The sequence below is a fragment of the Pinus tabuliformis genome, chromosome 2_1 (assembly GCF_031772625.1).
Source record: "Pinus tabuliformis cultivar Carrire ecotype Pingquan chromosome 2_1, CPIR1, whole genome shotgun sequence".
Classification (NCBI taxonomy): domain Eukaryota; kingdom Viridiplantae; phylum Streptophyta; class Pinopsida; order Pinales; family Pinaceae; genus Pinus; species Pinus tabuliformis.
This window is the reverse complement of record NC_142299.1, coordinates 200,579,942-200,599,427: the sequence shown is the minus strand read 5'-3', so window position 1 is coordinate 200,599,427 and position 19,486 is coordinate 200,579,942. Positions and strand designations below refer to the sequence as shown.

The 19,486-nt window shown below is 36.5% G+C and overlaps 2 protein-coding genes across 2 annotated transcripts; both read right to left on the bottom strand.

Moving 5' to 3' along the window:
• Nucleotides 1-3,947: 3,947 nt before the first annotated feature.
• Nucleotides 3,948-7,017, bottom strand: LOC149199428 (uncharacterized). Its single transcript, XM_089402427.1, has 3 exons — nt 6,685-7,017; nt 6,235-6,549; nt 3,948-6,132 (listed from the first exon to the last, which is right to left on the bottom strand). Exons 1-3 carry the CDS (start codon nt 7,015-7,017, stop codon nt 4,489-4,491), a joined length of 2,292 nt encoding a protein of 763 aa, XP_089258553.1. The 3' UTR covers nt 3,948-4,488.
• Nucleotides 7,018-7,459: 442 nt separating this feature from the next.
• Nucleotides 7,460-8,690, bottom strand: LOC149199427 (disease resistance protein Roq1-like). The gene is made up of 2 exons (XM_089402428.1): nt 7,849-8,690; nt 7,460-7,740 (listed from the first exon to the last, which is right to left on the bottom strand). Exons 1-2 carry the CDS (start codon nt 8,466-8,468, stop codon nt 7,473-7,475), a joined length of 888 nt encoding a protein of 295 aa, XP_089258554.1. The 5' UTR covers nt 8,469-8,690; the 3' UTR covers nt 7,460-7,472.
• Between the last annotated feature and the right edge of the window lie 10,796 nt (nt 8,691-19,486).

Below are 19,486 nucleotides of genomic sequence, written 5' to 3'. Positions count from 1 at the left end.
CTTTCCTCTCTCTCATCTCTAATTGGGTCGAGAGACACTCTACATCCTAGTATAGCGGAGATGTCTCTTAACGTTACATTTAAAAATAATAAAATAATATTTACATTAAAAAATTAAATAATAGTTATAACAAAAAAGAATATGCAATTTCTTCACTACTTAATATGGAAAAAAAATTAAAGTGGGTTATGAATAAAATATTTCAATATGCATATTGAGAGAGAGAGAGCATATTTTACCAATAGTTGATTTCTAAAGAATTAATAATTTCTTAATGTTTAATATCGAATTGATATATAACATTTAAAAACATATTAATAATAAAATTAATTCAATGCCTATATAAACCTTTGAGATAGCTCAATTGGCTTTCTTTCTTGTGTTAATATACTCTTTAATTGACATAATTAAATTAATAAATTATCCAAATTTATAATACATTTTTGTTGCAAACATCAACATATATGTTTATTTTTTTTCAAAGGTTTTTTTATAAATATTTATAATTTTTTGGGGAATATAATGTAAAAAATATTTAAATAAAAAAAAAAAAAAACAATATCTATAATGTATATTTATATTTATTTATTAAAAAATATTTATTAATTGATATAATTAAGTTAATAAATTATCCAAATTTATAATACATTTTTGTTGCAAATAAGGAAAACATAGGTTTATACTAGTCGGAGCTAGTCAAGCTTTGTAGTGCTTAGGATCTCATAATTTGCAACGGTCTAAAGAAGTGGCCCAATTCTAGCCAGATGACCTGCATCCATGGGCTTGGTAGTAGCGTGGTAGACTATGTTATTTCCGATCTCCCTTTATACAACGAAATAATAAATCTTGACATCTTAAACGACCATGATCCTGACTCTGATCATAGGCCTTTACTTATAACTCTCAACTTTGTCATGCATAGGGATCCCATAGAAAATAATACTTATAGCCAAAAGAATCTAATATTTGATAGAAATAAAAACTATCTCTTTCTAAAAGAATTAAAAACTAATTTGCTTCCTTTATCTAGCATAGGCAACATAAAAGACCTCTACCATAATTTTACTACAACCCTCTCATATTCTATTAATAAGTTCTCAATTGAAGTTTCAAATAATAAAAGAAATAGCAAAACCAACCCATGGTATGACAAAGACTGTAAAAATGCGAGGAGAACTATTAAGGAAGTTGTTGATGAATCTCTTAAAATGGACCAGATAAAAATATACAAAGCCCTAACTAAAAGAAAAAAGAGGCAGTACATTCGTAAAAGACAAGAGAATCTCTTACACCTCTCTAAGGTAGCTCCTAAGAAATTTTGGAGGTAGACCCTGACTAGGAAATCTAAAGATAATAATAAAATTGCTTTACACGATTGGAATTCCTATCTTAAAAAGCTCTATGAATCTCCAAATATCATTATAATTTTGAAACCCTGCCCACAACGAAAGAAGTCTTCTCTCTAGAAGACATTGATTTTGGGGTTAAACGCCTGGCTAATGGGAAAGCTAAGGACATTGAAGGTTACTAGGCAGAAATCTTAAAAATTGGAGGACCTATTCTCATCCCACACATCTACAAGCTTTTCAATCAAGCAGTCAAGCAAGGGTTCCTTAAGTTATGGACTGAGAGCCTCATTATCCCTATTTTTAAAATTGGGGATACAAATAACCCCTCTAATTAACGGACAATTATGATCAACCCTCTCTTAGCTAAGTTATATGGTAGTATTTTGGAAAAGAAGTTGAGCATATGGCTTGAAAGTGAAGATAAGCGGGCTAAAGGCCAAGCGGGTTTTAGAAGGCATCGCTCAACAACAGACCACCTCGTTATGCTTAGAATCATTGTGGAGGAATGTCATAATGATAAATGCAATCTCTTTTGTTGCTTTGTGGACTTTAGAAAGGTTTTCGATATGGTTCCTAGAAATAACCTTTGGAATAGATTAGAAGAGCTAAAGGTTCCTTTCGAGTTGAGAGATGTTGCTATTAGATTATACGAGAATGTAATTGCCAAGCTAGAAAGCAATGAGGGGTGGTCGAAAGATATTAAGTGTAATATGGGAGTTAAGCAAGGTTGCCCCCTCTCCCCTACCCTATTTGGCATTTACATTGACAAGCTCGAAGGTTATTTAGAGGAAGCAAGATGTGTTGGCACGATCTTAGCTAGGCTAGTCATCATCATTCTTCTCTATGCTGATGATATTGTTCTCCTAGCAAGGTGTCCATCTGATCTTGATAAGCAGCTCAGGCTTCTTAAGGATTTCTGCTCTACCATAGGTATGACTGTTAACACTGACAAAACAAAAGTTATGATTATCAAATCCAAGAAGGACACCTACGCTAATTTTATGTATGACAATAATAACTTGGAGGAAGTATATTCTTACAAGTACCTAGGAATTGATATTCATCACAAGCTCAAATGGAACTATAGCATTGAGAAAAGGATTAATGGGGGGTGGAAAGCTTACTTTGGTCTTGAAAATAATTGTAAAACGACAAACCTCATAATGTGGGATAAAAAGAAGTTCCTCTTTGAAACTTTAGTCACTCCTGTTATCTTATATGGATGTGAGTTTTGCGGTTGCAGCATCTCTATAGAATCCTGGAGAAAGATTGAGCAAATCTAGAAGCGCTTTATAACGTATAACCTGAAAATTAAAAGCAATACACCCTAACCTATTCTCCTTATAGAAGTAGGTTTTTCCCCTATCGAAAGCCTAGCTATGACTAGGTTTTTGTTGTACAAGCACAAGCTCAATAATAGAGGAGATCATAGACTTCCCAAGCTAGCTTTAAATTCTAGCCAAAACCATTTAAGGCTTAAACGGGGGTGGTATAAAGACACAAGGGCCTGGATAAACCATTGGGAGATCAACGAGAACGATGCACTGCAAAACATTAATAACATTAAAAATATTGTTACTTCCAAGTTCAAAAAAAAATGTGGTGTGAGAAAGATTTAGCGGCTAAAAGAAAATTGAGTTATTATAAGAAGGTCATCAACCCCACCCTAGAAGATCAAAAGTATCTCTCTGTTTTAGCTAGCTCAAAGAAGAAAATTAATTTAGAAAAGTTTAGAACGAACTCTCATGAGCTCCATAGTGAAACAGGTCGTTGGACAGTTCCTAAAACACCATGGACGGAAAGAATCTGTCATCTCTATGATAATAGGAACATTGAGGATGAAAACCACTTCCTCTTAGAGTGCCCCGCGTACAACCACATTAGATCTCAGTTTCATAATCTTTGTCGCAATACTAACCTTCCTAGCCTTTTACGATGTCAAAATTATAGTGAGCTTGGGAGGCTTCTCTCCAAGCTTTTTGAGCATAGAAATAAAATCTTAAATCAAACTAAATAATTTGTTTCTTTAGGTCCAATAGACCAAAGTTTGGTCTCAGTGGACGTTAACCACCATCATCATCATGACTAATTAAAATATATGTTTAATTTTTCATGGACCTTTTTCATAAATATTTCTAATTTTTTGGGGAATATAATGTAAAAACTTTTAAATTAAAAAAAAAAAATAATGTATAATTATATTTATTTATTAAAAAATATTTAAAAATGTGTTTAATTTTTATTTATATTTGTTAACTTTTTTCTCTAATAAATATTTTTATTAATATTAATATTTGTTTTTTTTAACTGAATATAATATAAAAATGTTTAATTTTAAATTAAAAAAATTACTAATAAACTAAATAAGTATTTATATTTTTAATTATATATAATTATCATTATTATTTAAATTACACTAATTTCATATTTATTTTTAAAAGTTTTAAATATGAGAAAACAAGTTATTTTTAAAACCTCTAAAGAAATCAATTTAATTTAAAATGTATTATTTTAATTATTTTTATTAAAAAACTATTTTAATTAGAAAAAATATTGTCTTAATATTTAAAATAAAAAAACATATAAATAATGGCCATATTTAATAAAAATATAATCATTTAAAAAAACCTTTACTACATTACTTTTTAAATATAAAATTTAAAAAAATATATTAAAAACTTCTTCACTGTATAATACTTGTAAACTAACATGGACCCCATTTCTTTACCGCTGAAAAGACCATTTATATTACAATCATGTATGCTTCTGTTTCAGTCTCTCTGCTTTTAAATTGCGAATTTAACACTTTCATTTCAACTTCGATTTGGTTCCTCCAACCTAAATCCCTTGAAGCATTGCCGGCGCAGCCTCTCTACTACTCCCTCATCCGACCGCAATTTGGGACACCCCCCGACATTAATCCCATAATGATTCCCATAATGATTGACAACATTCAACTCCTTCCAACTCGCCCAACTGAGGACAGCTGTAAACCACTAGAGTTTCAAGTTTTGTTAGCTGCGCCAAATCCCGTATGCTCTTCAACTTCGCACAATCGATTGCACGCAACTCCTTCAAGGACACCATTGTTTCAACACCCGGCAGCTCCTCAAGTTCGTTACACTTTTCAATGTGTACTTTAAGCACTGGAAGACCACAAAGGGTTTGCTATCCACAGAACTTCTAAATCACTGGGGAGTTCAAAAGCACTTGGCAATTCTTTCTTCAAATTTGTGCCCGTCAACTTCACTACTTTCAGGGACATTTGATGCCCCAGTTGCGAGGGCCATACTTCAACTTTTTCACAGCCGGAAAGATCTATATGCTCGAGGGTTCTTATATTTCCAAAAGCTTCGCTTGAGATGCTTAAATTAGCACAACGGGAAGCATTAAAATATCCAAGGCTTCTTAAACTTCCGAAAGAATCTGGCAGCCTCTCTAATTTCCCGCACCCACCCAGGGACAAGCTCTGGAGGTTCGACAAGCTGCCGAAAGAATCTGGCAGCCTCTCCAATTTCGTGCTCCAAGCCAAGTACAAGCTGTGGAGGTTCGACAAGCTGCCGAAAGAATCTGGCAGCCTCTCCAATATCACGCACCAATCCAGCTCCAAGCTGTGGAGGTTCGACAAGCTGCCGAAAGAATCTAGCAGCCTCTCCAATTTCGCGCAGAAACACAGGTTCAAGCTGTGGAGGTTCGACAAGCTGCCGAAAGAATCTCGCAGCCTCTCCAATTTCCGGCACACAACCATGTTCAAGCTGTGGAGGTTCAACAAGCTGCCGAAAGAATCTCGCAGCCTCTCCAGTTGAGAGCAACTAAACAGGTCCAAGCTGTGGAGGTTCGACAAGCTGCCGAAAAAATCTGGCAGCCTTTCCAATTTCTCGCACGAACCCAGGTCCAAGCTGTGGAGGTTTGACAAGCTGCCGAAAGAATCTGGCAGCCTCTCCAATTTCTCGCACCACCTTAGGTCCAAGCTGTGGAGGTTCGACAAGCTGCCGAAAGAATCTGGCAGCCTCTCCAGTTTCCTGCACCCAACCAGGTCCAAGCTGTGGAGGTTCGACAAGCTGCCGAAAGAATATGGCAGCCTCTCCAGTTTCCTGCACCCAACCAGGTCCAAGCTGTGGAGGTTCGACAAGCTGTCGAAAGAATCTGGTAGCGTCTCCAATTTCTCGCACCCTTGCAGGTTCAACCTGTGGAGGTTCGACAAGCTGCCGAAAGAATCTGGCAGCCTCTCCAATTTCTCGCACGAACGCAGGTCCAAGCTGTGGAGGTTCGACAAGCTGCCGAAAGAATCTGGCAGCCTCTCCAATTTCTGGCACAGACGCAGGTCCAACCTGTGGAGGTTCGACAAGCTGCCGAAAGAATCGGGCAGACTCTCCAATTTCCAGCACCGACGCAGGTCCAAGCTGTGGAGGTTCGACAAGCTGCCGAAAGAATCTGGCAGCCTCTCCAAATTGTCGGACGAACGCAGGTCCAAGCTGTGGAGGTTCGACAAGCTGCCGAAAGAATCTGGCAGCCTCTCCAATTTGTAGCACCAAAGCAGGTCCAAGCTGTGGAGGTTCGACAAGCTGCAGAAAGAATCTGGCAGCCTCTCCAATTTGTAGCACGCACTCAGGTCCAAGCTGTGGAGGTTCGACAAGCTGCCGAAAGAATCTGGCAGCCTCTCCAAATTATGGCACGAACCCAGGTCCAAGCTGTGGAGGTTCGACAAGCTGCCGAAAGAATCTGGCAGCCTCTCCAATCGACTGGACCAAGACAGATCCAATTCCTGCAACTGCAAAGGTGCCTGCAAGATCAAGCATTTCGAGTGTAAGAAAGATGAGAAAACCGTGAGAAATAATTGAAGACCCTTTTAAGCAATATCGATAGACAAAAAGTTTAGATTTACCTGCGATATGTCTTGCCATAATGTTCTCAATACAGCGCCCTTCAATTTCAAAACCCTTAAATTCTCAATATTAATCCAGGAAGGTAGACAAGTGTAGGGACAATGACGCCAAGAAAGCCAGGAGAGATTTGGCGAATGCACCCGCAAAATACGATCTAACAGATGTCCTTCAGTTTCAACAAGTTGAAAATTCATGACATCACAACCAAGAAAACGATAACGTTTCCGCTTCCCCAACACTTTTGAGCTCGTCCCCACTGGTTTGGTGCTATGTCCCCCAGGGAGCAGCCAAATTCCGCGTGCTTTGCTTAAAACCTGTTCATTCGGATGGAGAATTAAGAAACTGTACACAGATTGCTACGGTTAAATTTAAATATTTTGAAGGTGAAAAACGATGAAGAAATTGAAAAAGGTTAACTATTTAAAAAGTTTGAATGATTGAGGACTTACAGAGGAGTAGTTGTGCAACCAATCATCAATGTTCCCGGTGAGACGCCAAAGACGGCGCGGCGTTTCTTCCTCTGCAATCTGTCTTCCCATGTCTCGCAGTTGATCGTGCATATGTATCACATTTTTATCATCTACTTCAACTAGACATTTGCCCTCTAAATCTGTAAGCCGCAGCAAACCGTTCCAGCCTGACGCGTCCCAAACCGCTATGGCACTTGTTTTGCTTTCTCCTATGAAGAAAAAGGTGATATCTAAAAAGATCTTCTGCTCCTCTTCGCTGAGTTCGTCGTAACTGATTTTTAATTTGTTCTTTATATCAGGTGAAACTTTCATTTGAACTTTTGATTCCTTAAGTTTAGCATCCCAATATGATTCAGGTTTTTCAAAGAGAAGTGCCCCAAGCACTTTCAAAGCTAAAGGCAGTCCATCGCATACTTGAAGAAACTGATCTACAAGATCTTCAAATCCATGGAGTGGATTGGTTTGCCGAAAGGCGTATAAACAAAAGAGCTGTTGCGAGTGTTGTCTGGGAAGGCCTGTTAAGTTATAAATGCACGACTGTTCCACTCCTGACCTTTTCAGCACATCTTTATACCGAGATGTAATTAAAATAAAGCTATCCGGTGTTAAGACATCTTTAACAAGACATGAGCAGATTTTAGATGCTTTTCAAACTTCCCTATACCTTCATAAATGTTATTTATATCCACTTCACTTTCAGGCAGGCCCTGAGTCAGGCCCCTCAGAAGCTCCCTTTGCACCGAATGTAATGAGGTTTTTTTAGCCTTTTATCTGACATCGGATAAAAAAAAGGACTTATTGTACTTCGAACTCATTCTATTGAAGAGTTCTAAAGCCAATGTTGTCTTCCCCATTCCACCAAGGCCGACTATGCCCGCAACCTGGATTTTTCCACCCTGTTGCTTCAAAACTGTAGCTTCAAAATCTGTGACTTTGTCATTTAAACCAGTGGGATGTTTGGCCACATACAATCCTGGTTTTCTAATCATTTTACCCACACGTTCAACGATCTCATCTATCATGTGCGCCTCGTCACTAGATATTCTCCCACAAAAACACCAACCTAAAATAAATAAATGAATGAAAGCATAGGGCAAAGTATCATATATAGTGTATACATAGAGAGGGGTTTGGAGGTCTTACCCGTTATACTTGCCGTCCAGATCAAACCCACTTATGTCTGCAACAAAGGAAAGAGCATCTCTCCACTCCTGAATAGTGGAGGCACCATATCGTGGCTTCTGTTGTTGTGTTCGAGGATCCAACGTTGTCTTCAATTCGAGCTGGTGCAAGCTGAGACCATAACCTTTAGTTTTGTTCTGATCTGTCCGCCTAAGATCAGCCGGGTTGACATGGTGAAAAACAGGGATAATTGGAGCCCCAGACTGTCGCATGAGCAGGAGCTCATCTAAACACCAAGGGGATTCTGCATATTTTGGTGAAAAGACGGCAACGTGGACGGAGGCGTTTCTAATAACATCTTCTAATTGAGAAGGAAAAGGTAGTCCTTCCTGCAAATCCTGTTGATCTAAAAAGGGTCTCAATCCACGTAAATGAAGAGCACGGTAGAGATGGCCGGCAAAGTTCTTCTTCACTTCCTCACGATGGTTGATAAACACATCGTATTTATCAACCGCAGCGGTGGAAGAGGAGGAAGCACCATCCGAAGATCTCTGATTTTCCATTTCAATTTCTTCGATTTCACAGGGGGTTTGGGTGCTCGAGGATGCAGGCGATGAGTATGCCATTGCCAATTCTTCCATTTCAATTTCTTCGATTTCAGAGAGGGTTTGGGTGATCGATGATGCAGGCGCTGGGTATGCCACTGCCAATTGTTGGACGATTATAAATTGGGTGCTGCGATGCTCTGGATGGTCAATGCAGAGGGAGGAGACGACGTTAGGAGGTGCAGAGGTGGGTGCAGAGGAGGGTGCAGAGATTACATAAAGGCTCCTTGTAGAGGCAGAGGGTAATAGAATAAGGAAAATATTTTATTTGCGAAGGCCATGAGAATCGTGTCAATGTTATCTGCTTTGCGTGCGGGGTCCACATTGCTAATCATAGACAGGCTGGAGTCCTTGTGCGTTTGAGTGTGGGACCCATAATGCTCTGCGCTCTTTCATTTTACTTTTTCCGTGCTTGCAGTCCATATACCGAGACGTGTGCATCATCCCAACACGCGTAAAAAGCAGAAGCCGACAAAATGGTGAACTGGAAAGCATGTTCGCCACTGTGAATCTTATGGACTACAGCTTGACACCCATCTATTCAAATCAATGAAATTAATATCAAGATGTTTTCTCGTTTGCGTGTGGGGTCCACACGATGGAATCTTGATCTCATTGCGTGTGGGATCCGCAATGCTTAATTTTCTATCTTCCAAAATGGATGCAAAATGGTGAACTCGAAAGCATGTTCTCCACTATGAATCTTATGGACTACAGCTTGAAACGCATCCATTCAAATAAACGACCACTACCATGTGTGAATCAAATTGATATTTCTACAAATTTTCCAACTAAAAAGCGTTGCATACAGAATAATTAGAAGAAATTATTGGCAAATACACCTTTCACGTTAATCTTCAAAGAAATTAATGGGAAATACACCCTTCCACGGGGAATATTGAAAACCTAATCCATTAGAGTTATGTTATTTTGTATTATTAAATTATTATTAATTTGAGAAAGAACTTGAAAAGTTATAATGGAATAGTGACCATGTTTAAGAAATAGTTAGAATAGAGATTGAAATTATTTTATTTTAAAATCCTATGTTTATTTATAAAGATTATATAAAATTATTAAAATTTTAAATATTTTATTAAAATAATTCTATGTATTTTAGAGTTTGCATATTAAAAGTTTCTGCATTCTAATATTAGTTTTTATCCTTAAAATCTCCCCTATTCCTAAGCTAACAGCGACAAATAAAAATATCACAAATAAATGCCTCAAGAGAATTCAAACTCAACCACCCCAAAATATTTCATATAAATACACATGTAAGTACATGAATTATGGCATTTAAATTCATCTTTTAAGAGGTCTCTTAAAATCTACATTGACTATTCATATTCAGTTGAGACTTTTCATATTCTTCTAGAATGAATAGTAATTCATAATACCATCTATCATAATCCTATTAGATTTAAGTTTAACATAAGTTATTATGATGCAAATTTCACAAAAATTACTAGATTGGTAACTATATGGCTTCATGGTAACATGGGCACACAAACTGCACTTAAATAAATTATTATGATTATTATTATTCTTTAAGAGCTTCATTTCTATTTTATTTTGAAACATAAAATACATAATTAGAACAAAACGATAGAGGCTACATGGTTGATTTACCTTGAGAAAACCAAACCACTGAGTTTTGAGAAATGGGTTCAAAACATCCCCTTATTTAAAGAGTTTGGAAAAATACTAATCTTACTTGTTAGTTGGGAAACTAGGACATACAAAGCATTTAAGACATAGAGTAACAAATCAAGTTCAAGAAACTAATTAGATGAGTGCCTTGTAGGAAAAAGTAACTAGGACTTTGCCTTGTAGGAAACTAGGCTTGTCTTAAGATAAGATATGATAATATAGTGTAGACTTATAATAAATCTAGAACTTATAAAAATGGAAATAAAACTCACAGTTGAAAAAGATGGAGTTAAGGTTGAGCACATATATAACACCCCTTTTTAAACCCTGTGTTTTGATATGTAATTAAGACAGATAATGCTAGAATGGTCACTGTGGGTATTTTAACAAAATTAATTTGATGTAATTATTATTTTTTATTAAATATATTGCTAAAACTAAAGAAGAGACAACCGAGCATGACTCTTAATGCTTCAAGGAACAGCTGTAAGGGGGATCTAGGAAGTTTCCTACCTTACTTGAATTCAATGTACTAAAATTCTGGTTTGATATTTTAACCACCCAACTACTAGCAATTGTGGGAAGGAATTATGGAAGACTTACTAAGCTACTCTAGGCGTAGGGGCTCCATACCCAATGTGGAGACTTCTAAGGGACCACGTAGCTCGAGGAGGAACCCTAAATTCTCATGTTGGGAGTGTGTGGGGGGAGAGCAAGGTAGAGGATAGTGGTGACAAATGTAAGCAAAATGTGTGCGAGAGAGAGAGAGAGAGGTGTATGCTAGTGAACCATTAGAATTTTTGAATAAAAACCAGAAACACATGTGGGTTGAAAATGTGACTTTGCTTGGGGGTGATAAAGAATCATTTAAGTCACACAAACCTATGTGAAATTATGGACTACCCGATTAGTGATGGAATTCAATGATGAATTTATCAGCCTAAGCTAGAATTCCAAATGAAAATGTTAAGAAATATTGTTGAATATATGCACAAAAAACACTAAAAATGGCTCCCTTATGCTCTGTAGACCCAAAGTGGTCACATGATGAGAGATAACAAGGCATGGATCTGTGGTTGAAAGAAAACATAGGAATCTTTTCGTATGAAGGAGAGTATCCTTCATGTCCTTTAACCTAATTTCCATCTATAGAAATCTGAGAGAAGCTTCCTCCTAAGCCATCAAATTTAGCTCAATGGTGGCTAGTGGAAAGAAATTTGTAGTCTAGTTGTGCCTACAGTGGTGTAGAGAGTGGCTCTAGCTTCTTCAGTTTCCAACATACTACTTTTCTTCAAATAAGTGTATAAACTTTTGTCTATTAATGAAATGGTATTGTTATTTAGTGTTTTATAACTAGTGTTGAGTTGGAATTTGATCTTAGGTGAATAGTTGAATATTGAATTTGGAAGGAACTTCAATATAAATATGTAATTTATTCTTAAAGCAAGAGAAATCCTAGAAATATCAATGTATCATATTGAAGATTCGATTAGAAAGTCTTCATAGAACATCTGAATAACTAATTAAAGAAATAATCAATGAACTCATGAAACCTATGAATCTATTATAAAATTAATGTATAGTATGTAGTTGTTGGTACAACCATGGAACATAATACATGTTTAAGTTGGAAAACTTACAAAGTTTTTAGTTGTCACAAAGTGTAAGAGCCTTTTTTTGGATTCTTGAACCTCAAAATTATCATGTATGCAGGCACTAGATGTAACATGATGCTTAAATGCCTCTAGAATTCTTGGTGGTGTAATTTGTATTCTATTTCACCTAGATAGGAGTAAAGATACATAGATGAATATAAAATGTAAAATAAAGTATTAGCCTTAATTTCTCATCTAATTGGAAGAGTTGATCAAATTTGATGTATTTCGCATAGAAATATTTTAATAGGTATTTGTTGAGACATTCTCCCTCATTTGATAGAAATCTTATTCTTTCTCCTATATTTTTGGTAGGCAAGAGTTATCCATTGCCTGAAAGAATGAATTATGTTTATATATAAATTTATTGTTTTATCATGTAAGAGTTTCTGTGGAAGTTATGCTTATGAGATAAGCTCTTACTTTATCCTTTTATGGCAATAATAATTATTTGCTTCATTAACTTAAAAATATTCATATTATTGTTTTAATACTATGACAAGTCTTCTCCACCTTAGAAATTATACTAAGTATGTCTTTGCAGAATGATCCATGCAAAGGTAAGTCTTTGTTGGATGATCCATGAGGGAGTACATCTTTGTGTGAAATTTCTTCAAAACCTACACCCTCAGCTTGCATAGTTAGAAAATAGACTAAGTATGGACTATGTAATTTGTACAATGCAAAAAAAATGTCGGTGCAAATTGGTTATCACTAGAAAATTGTCTAAGTGTAAGTAATCACAGTGAAAAGTGTTGTGAAAAAAGATATTTGCACCAACATAAGGTGAATATTAAAATATTATATAGTTTGGAAGTGGGAATGAAAGAAATATTAAAATAATATGGACATAAATAGTAAATAATAAGGCACTCTCTAATTATTATACTTTTTGAAGTTTTGGGATGGAATCCCACAAAATGTTTTTGATTAAATCATGATATTTTGTTATTTAAAATAAGTTTTTGACTACATATATAGATTCAACATCTTGAAAAACCCTTGGAACACTCATATTGTGGAGAGTTTACAGCTTAAACTTATGATTCAAACCAATCCTTGTAGAATTCTAAGAAAAATCCACTAGAAAACTCCAAAACATACAATGGATAGACAATGACAAATAATCAAGTTCACGATGAAGAAAGCCCAAAAATTGATAATAAATTATCATTTATTTACTTTGAAATTTATGTTGATTATTTTAAATGGACATGAAGTAATAAAATAATAATGTTAAGGGAGAAATGTAAAAAGGCCAAAATATAAAAAATAAAGTAATTTGCATATGGGACCCACAATGCTTGCTTGTCCATCTTCCAGTGCAGCTCAGAGGGCTCACGTACACCTTCCACATGTCGTGAACAACGCATGAAGGAGACGTTGACATCATCCCAGAAAGCACACCACGTCGAAAAAGGAGAACCCGACAAACTCGAAAGCATATTCTCTAATGTGAATCTTATGGACTACAGCTTGACACGCATCTCGACCCCTCACACGTGTCAAACAAATTGATATCTGTACAAATTTTCCAACTATAAGTGTTACATACGGAACATGGTAGTTAGTAAAAATTAATGGGAAATACACACCTTTCACGTTAAGCAGGGTAAGGTTGGAAACCTCATCCATAACCCTAATTTGTATTATTAACTATTATTCACCTGATAAAATGAAAAGTTATAATTGAATAGTAAGAATATTTGAAGAATAATTAGAATAGGTATTTTGAAATTAATCACCGTTCTAAAATGTGTAAAGAGATGCGGATAAGATTGTTAAATTGTGATAATTTCAAAGATATATGTATATTTGAATTTAACATTCCAATGTTATTAATTTTTCAAGAGAGAATATAAAATTATTTAATAAGAAAATGAAAACTACAATCTCGAAGTCATTAATTCATTAACTTTGCAGTGTCAATATGAAAATAGCACAATCAAATTGAGAATAGAGGGTAATTTCCTCAAATAAATAAAAAGCTTAACTTAATTACTTAAATAGAAAGCTAAGTTACCCAATAAATTTGTTCACTGTTTCATTTTGAAATATACTTTTACTTATTTATTCATTATGAATTGAATTGAATGATTTTAATTTATATAAAAAAAAATTGTCATCTTTCATAAATTTTGAAATTATCCATAATATTAATATAATATTGAATTTATTTATAAAACAAATGAATTAATCTATATTCATTTTAAACTCACATTCATTAAGTTTCTAAGAAATATATTTCAACTTCAATATTATTTAAACTTCTATGAAACATATTTCAACTTCAATAGTATTTAAAGTGAGTTTCAACCTATTATTTCTATATGTCAAAGTGCTATTAATTTGACATTTTTTACTACGCAAAAATTCTCGCAATAATAATTCAACATGACTGGGGAATTCTTCTACAATCCCTCTAAATTGTAAGTGCCTTTGAGCTAAATCAAAACTCTTTATGACAATTTGCATTCAATTGAAAGGATTTTTTAGCACTAACTTTTGTAATTCAGTAGGCAGACAAATTTACAACACAAACAAATTACCAAGCACAACAAACAACATACAATCTTTTATGTCAAATGGTCATCAGCATGGAGGGCATGCATGCTAAAAACTAATAATAATAATCATAATGACCCCCCCCCCCCCCGAAAAAAAAAAAAAAAAACTAGCATAGAACTACAGGAGGCATGCATGTACTCCAGCTTAAACTTGGTAGATAGAGGTCAAAATGTTATCTTAGCTACAAGTTCAATACACCATTTAAGATGATTAGCCGATTCAAAAGATAAAAGTTAAAATTCCTACTTACAAACATGTAACTACCCCCTCCATATTCAAGCTTCAATCACATTGATTTTCTACTGACAATCAATATGCTCAAAACACATAATTAAGAAATTTCCCAATGGCAAGTCATGCTCAAAACAAATTATTAAGAAATTTCCCAATAGCAAGTCTAATATTAACCACTAGAAATAACAAATATCAATTCCCCTTCAAACCTTTGTCAATTTTTCCAAAATGTCTCATCATTGCTAGGAATGTTTACTTCCTTGATATGAAATCACACTACTTATTAAAAAAAAAAAAAAAACTGCGGACCACTTTATTCTTGGGAAACCAATACTTACATGATGTAATTAAACTATGAGAAGATATTTAAATGCATTAGGAATAACCACTTTAAAAGGATTATATTAATAATTTAATAATTAAATAATTAAAAGAAATATATTTTTAATATGGATTTTTATATTAATATCATTTTAAAAGAAACTTGGTTATTATTTTAATGTCTTACTATACCTTCCCTGATGACGGTGTAGAAGTGGGCACGTCTCTCTCTTCGAAATGAGTGTTGGTGTATCAACTCGTTGATTTCCATGAAGTTGTGGATACATGTAGTTAATGTGAAGGTTGTAGGTATGTGTGCTATTAATTATTTTAAAATTTGCTTCCAGGAATCCCCGATAGTTCCAGGATGCATGGAATGTGTCTTTCGATTTTTCCCAACCTAATATCATGCTTGTGGAGTTGGAACTGAATTTTCTACAGATCTTGTTTGTAGCTCGGCATCCCTTGGAGAGAAACCACCATACCCACCGATATTTGTTCCATGGCCTTATCCAACAAGCTTTTCATTAGCCAGTAAAGGTATAATGTCTGCTTAAATTGTGTTATCCTTCCTCTGGTGTTCCCAGGATCCTGGATGAGTGTCCTCCAATTTTCCATATCCTCCTCCGTCTCACTGTCCTGCTTAATTTCCTCTTCCCATTCTTCTAACAGATTCTAGATGCCTTCATCCATGCCTTTACGATATGCCGCAGCAGCTTCACTGATAAGATGCTCTACCGACTTCCTCCCTCTGCGGGGCTCTGATGTGCTCGGGTCCTTATCCTTTATGGGTTCCCAGTCCCGTCTTCCACGTCCATGACCTCTCACAAGGCGAGCCATGTCAACGCTGCCCGAAACCTGTTCATAGTAAAGATTTGTTAACAAAAAAAATTGACATACTATACCACTAGTTTCTATCGTCAATTGAATTGTCGATGCCATCATCCTCCCCATTTAGTTCCATTTTCCATTTACTATCAGTGTTGGAAGCAAGATGGGCGGAGAGCCAGTCCTTAGAAACGTCCAGACTCTAGAACCCTTCTATCATCTCACCCCTCCACCCCTAGTGCATCTCATATGCCATGAGGTTGGCAATCCCAGGCCAAGGCCATGCAAGTGAGCATAACCTCAGACTGACAGGTTTCCTTCCGTGAATTACAACTCCTTTCCCCTCTGCCCAGAAAGCTAGAGTAGTACCCCTGTCATTTTCATACCCAACATCACCCTCAAGGACCCTAGAAATTATCTTAACGCGAGAATTTCTCCCATTGCCCCAGTAGTTGTAGTGGTTTTGGCAGCAGGGCCAAGCTCTTACATGACATATTAACTGATCGTCATTGTGTTTAGCCTCAGACACAAAGCCTCTTCCTACCAGACCCCATCGACCAACCCCATTTAACCCTTAGTGTGTTGTACCCAAGTTCCCATTGCCAAATAATGCGAGGTCAAAATAGCCAAAGGTAGGGTCGATACCCGGCAAGCTCATTACAAAGACACATAGCCAAACCATAGTAGCCAGTCACTTCCTCCATTTCCTCCAACATTTCCCCCAATTACCCTTCCCAATTATCCCCTCTCCCCCCAACAAAAACCAAACCAGGTCGTCATTGCAAAGGAGGCGAAAAGCCAAGAAACATACACGTTGCCGCTTGTAGACTGTCTCCAAGTTTGATGCCGCTGGTATCGACGCCTTCCTGTTTTCCTACTCCAACTCCTTACTCCACAAGCAAACTCACCATCCTTACCCACCTATCTAGCATTTGCTTCTATAAACCCTGTCTCTCCACTGTCATCACCTTTCGCACCACCCTTGCATGCACTCATGCTAAGGGCCACCGCACCCATCATTTTGAGTGTGTTGGGGGCGGTGGTACGTAATTCATATGTACGCCTCATTACTTCCAACAGGAATTTCCAACCACCGGCACACACCCCGATTAGGGTCATCACCTTTGTTATAATTGTTCCTTTTTTGCCATCGGATTTTTTTGTTCCTTTTGTTACTTGGAGGATTTGGAAAGTGCATGAAAAGTTACAATTTAATAGTAACAATATTTGAGGAATAGTTAGAAGAGATATTTTGAAACTAGTTATTGCCCCAAAAGGTGAAAAGGGAGGCCAATAAGATTGTTAAATTGTGATAATTTTAAAGACACATGTACATTTGAATTTAGCATCCTCCCATTATTATCAGCCTTTCAAGGAAGAATACAACATTATTTAATAAAAAAATGAAAAGTGCAATCCCAACGCATTAATTGATTAACTTTGCAGTGTCAATATGAAAATAGCACAATCAAAATGAGAATATAGCGTAATTTCCTCAAAAAAAAAACTTAACTTAATTACTTAATTGAATCAATGGATAACTATAAAAATGGATGAATAGAAAGCTAAGCTAGCCCAATGAAATTGTTAATTGTTTCATTTTAAAATATATTTTTACTTATTTATTCATTATGAGTTGAATTGAATGATTTTAATTGATATAATTAAAAAAAAAAAAAAAATTGTCATCTTTAATCAATTATGAAATGATCCGTAATAATAATATAATAGTGAATTTATTTACAGAACAAATGAATTAATCTATATTTGATGGGGCCAGCCCACGTGGTCCTGCCTTGCCTCTGCTTATGTGGACTTACGCTATTGAACTGGTTGGGATATATGGTAATTGAAAATTGATTTAAGTTTAATTAACAATCAACTCGGCTGTACTTGGTGTTGATCCTCCGTTGGACACCTGTTCTCCTCGAACTTGGCAAACCCTACCTCGCTTTTTGTTACCCGGTTCGCGCCTTTGCGGTCATTCTTGCCTTCGACGCTTAGTCTCAGTGGTCTCTGTATGGTTTTGGCTCCGCCTCTGAGTTGTTTCGGTCTGTGATGAAACCCCTTTGGATTTCCGCCGGTTCTGTGGTGATATGATGTTGCTCAGCTATACCTTGTCGTTACTATGTGGGTCTATTCGGCTCCTGGTTTTGTTGATAAGTTGCTATGGTTCCACCGTGCGTTCATTTCGTTTTCATGTCTGTAAGAACTATCCTTTGTTCACTTTTGTGGTTATTGTCTGGTCTGGGCTTCTTGACAAATCTGTGATTAATGACTATGGCGTAATAATGCTCGGTCCGCTCAGTTCGACAGTTGCACAGGTCGATGGAATTCCAGTTTAGTTCTTCTCCGACGCTTGGCTCTTTGGACAAGGTATGTCACAGTTCCATGCTATAATTTCTTTTCCTCTGTTTGCACCGAGACTAACATTCTGCAGCCCCTCTGTGGACAGGGGTCTCTGTTTCGGGGTTTTGTTGGCCTACTGTTCCGGCACACTGTCAGGTATGTCTATTCTCCTTTCTGCATACTCAGGGTTTTCATTTACAGTCGTTATGGCATCAATTTCTCATGCGAGGGTTTTGTGGGAAAGAAACCCTGACCTTCCACCTTCTCTGTCTTTTACAGGTGTGGCCGGCTCCCGTATCTTCGCAATGGCTTCCGTCGATTCCTTCCGGGTAGTCCTGCTCTCGTTTTACTTTCTTGTAATGGTTCTTGGTCCTGGTCACGATTACAGTCGCTTGTTATGTGAAATGTCTGTCTATTTGTTGAGTCTGGACTTTCTGGGTTTGTCAAACCCTTGGCCGCAACGTAGGAGGGTTTGTGGGTCGGTTGCAACTCTGTTCGGCTACACCTTGATGCACAGTCTATGTAATTTTTATGCAGAAAAATATATTGTAATATTAAGTGATAGATAAACTCGTTCACTGATAGTTCTGGTTGCTTACCTGGTTAGTGTGGTTGTCTAGTTTGACCCTTTGTGGGTGCTGGTTCTTTCCGCCTTTTGTTCACTTTCTTCTCTGCCAGTTCGTAGCTTCTTGAATACTGTAAAACACTGTTGATATATTTAAATAAAAATGAAATAGTTACACAACACTGTATATACAGGCTTTTGTTACTGAGGACATATATATATGAACAATTTGTTTGCTTGTGCACTGAATAAGATGAAGGAAAATGTATATTTCTTTATTCTCATGTAAATGCTCCGTTGCTGAACCCCTCTGGGTTATCTTGCTTGTCTTTTTATACAATGTTTTCAGGCAGTTTGATAACTGCTGGTAGTTATTCAATTACAGTTTGTTTTGCAGTTACTATAGGCATGATTTTCTTGACTATCAATTAGTTTACTTTGTCTGCCTTTTTACCATAGGGATTCGTTGTTAATCACCTACTGACCCTAACCTACTATTATCGTTTCTAACTAGAACCTATTACAATATTTTAAATATAATGAACAGAAATTTTAAATAACAGAAAGTTAATAATGTAGTTGACCATGAAAGAAATAAAACAAAAACATAGGAACTTGACAGACTTGCTGTCCGTTCAGTGAACTGTGTCTCATTCCCAATCTTTTTCAGAAACTTTGTTCGCCCTCTCTCGGTCTTCACCCTGTTGACCAGATGCTCCTGCATCAGGCTGCCGGGGTAAAAGAGAACTCATGGCTCCATCCCATGAGCTCCTCCACCGAGTAGCCAGCCTTCTGAATCTGTGCCTCGTCGAGCCAGGAGCTGTCCTCCATTGGACGGTCCTTCCACTTGACGAGGTAACGCAGATACTCCTTCCTGCGCG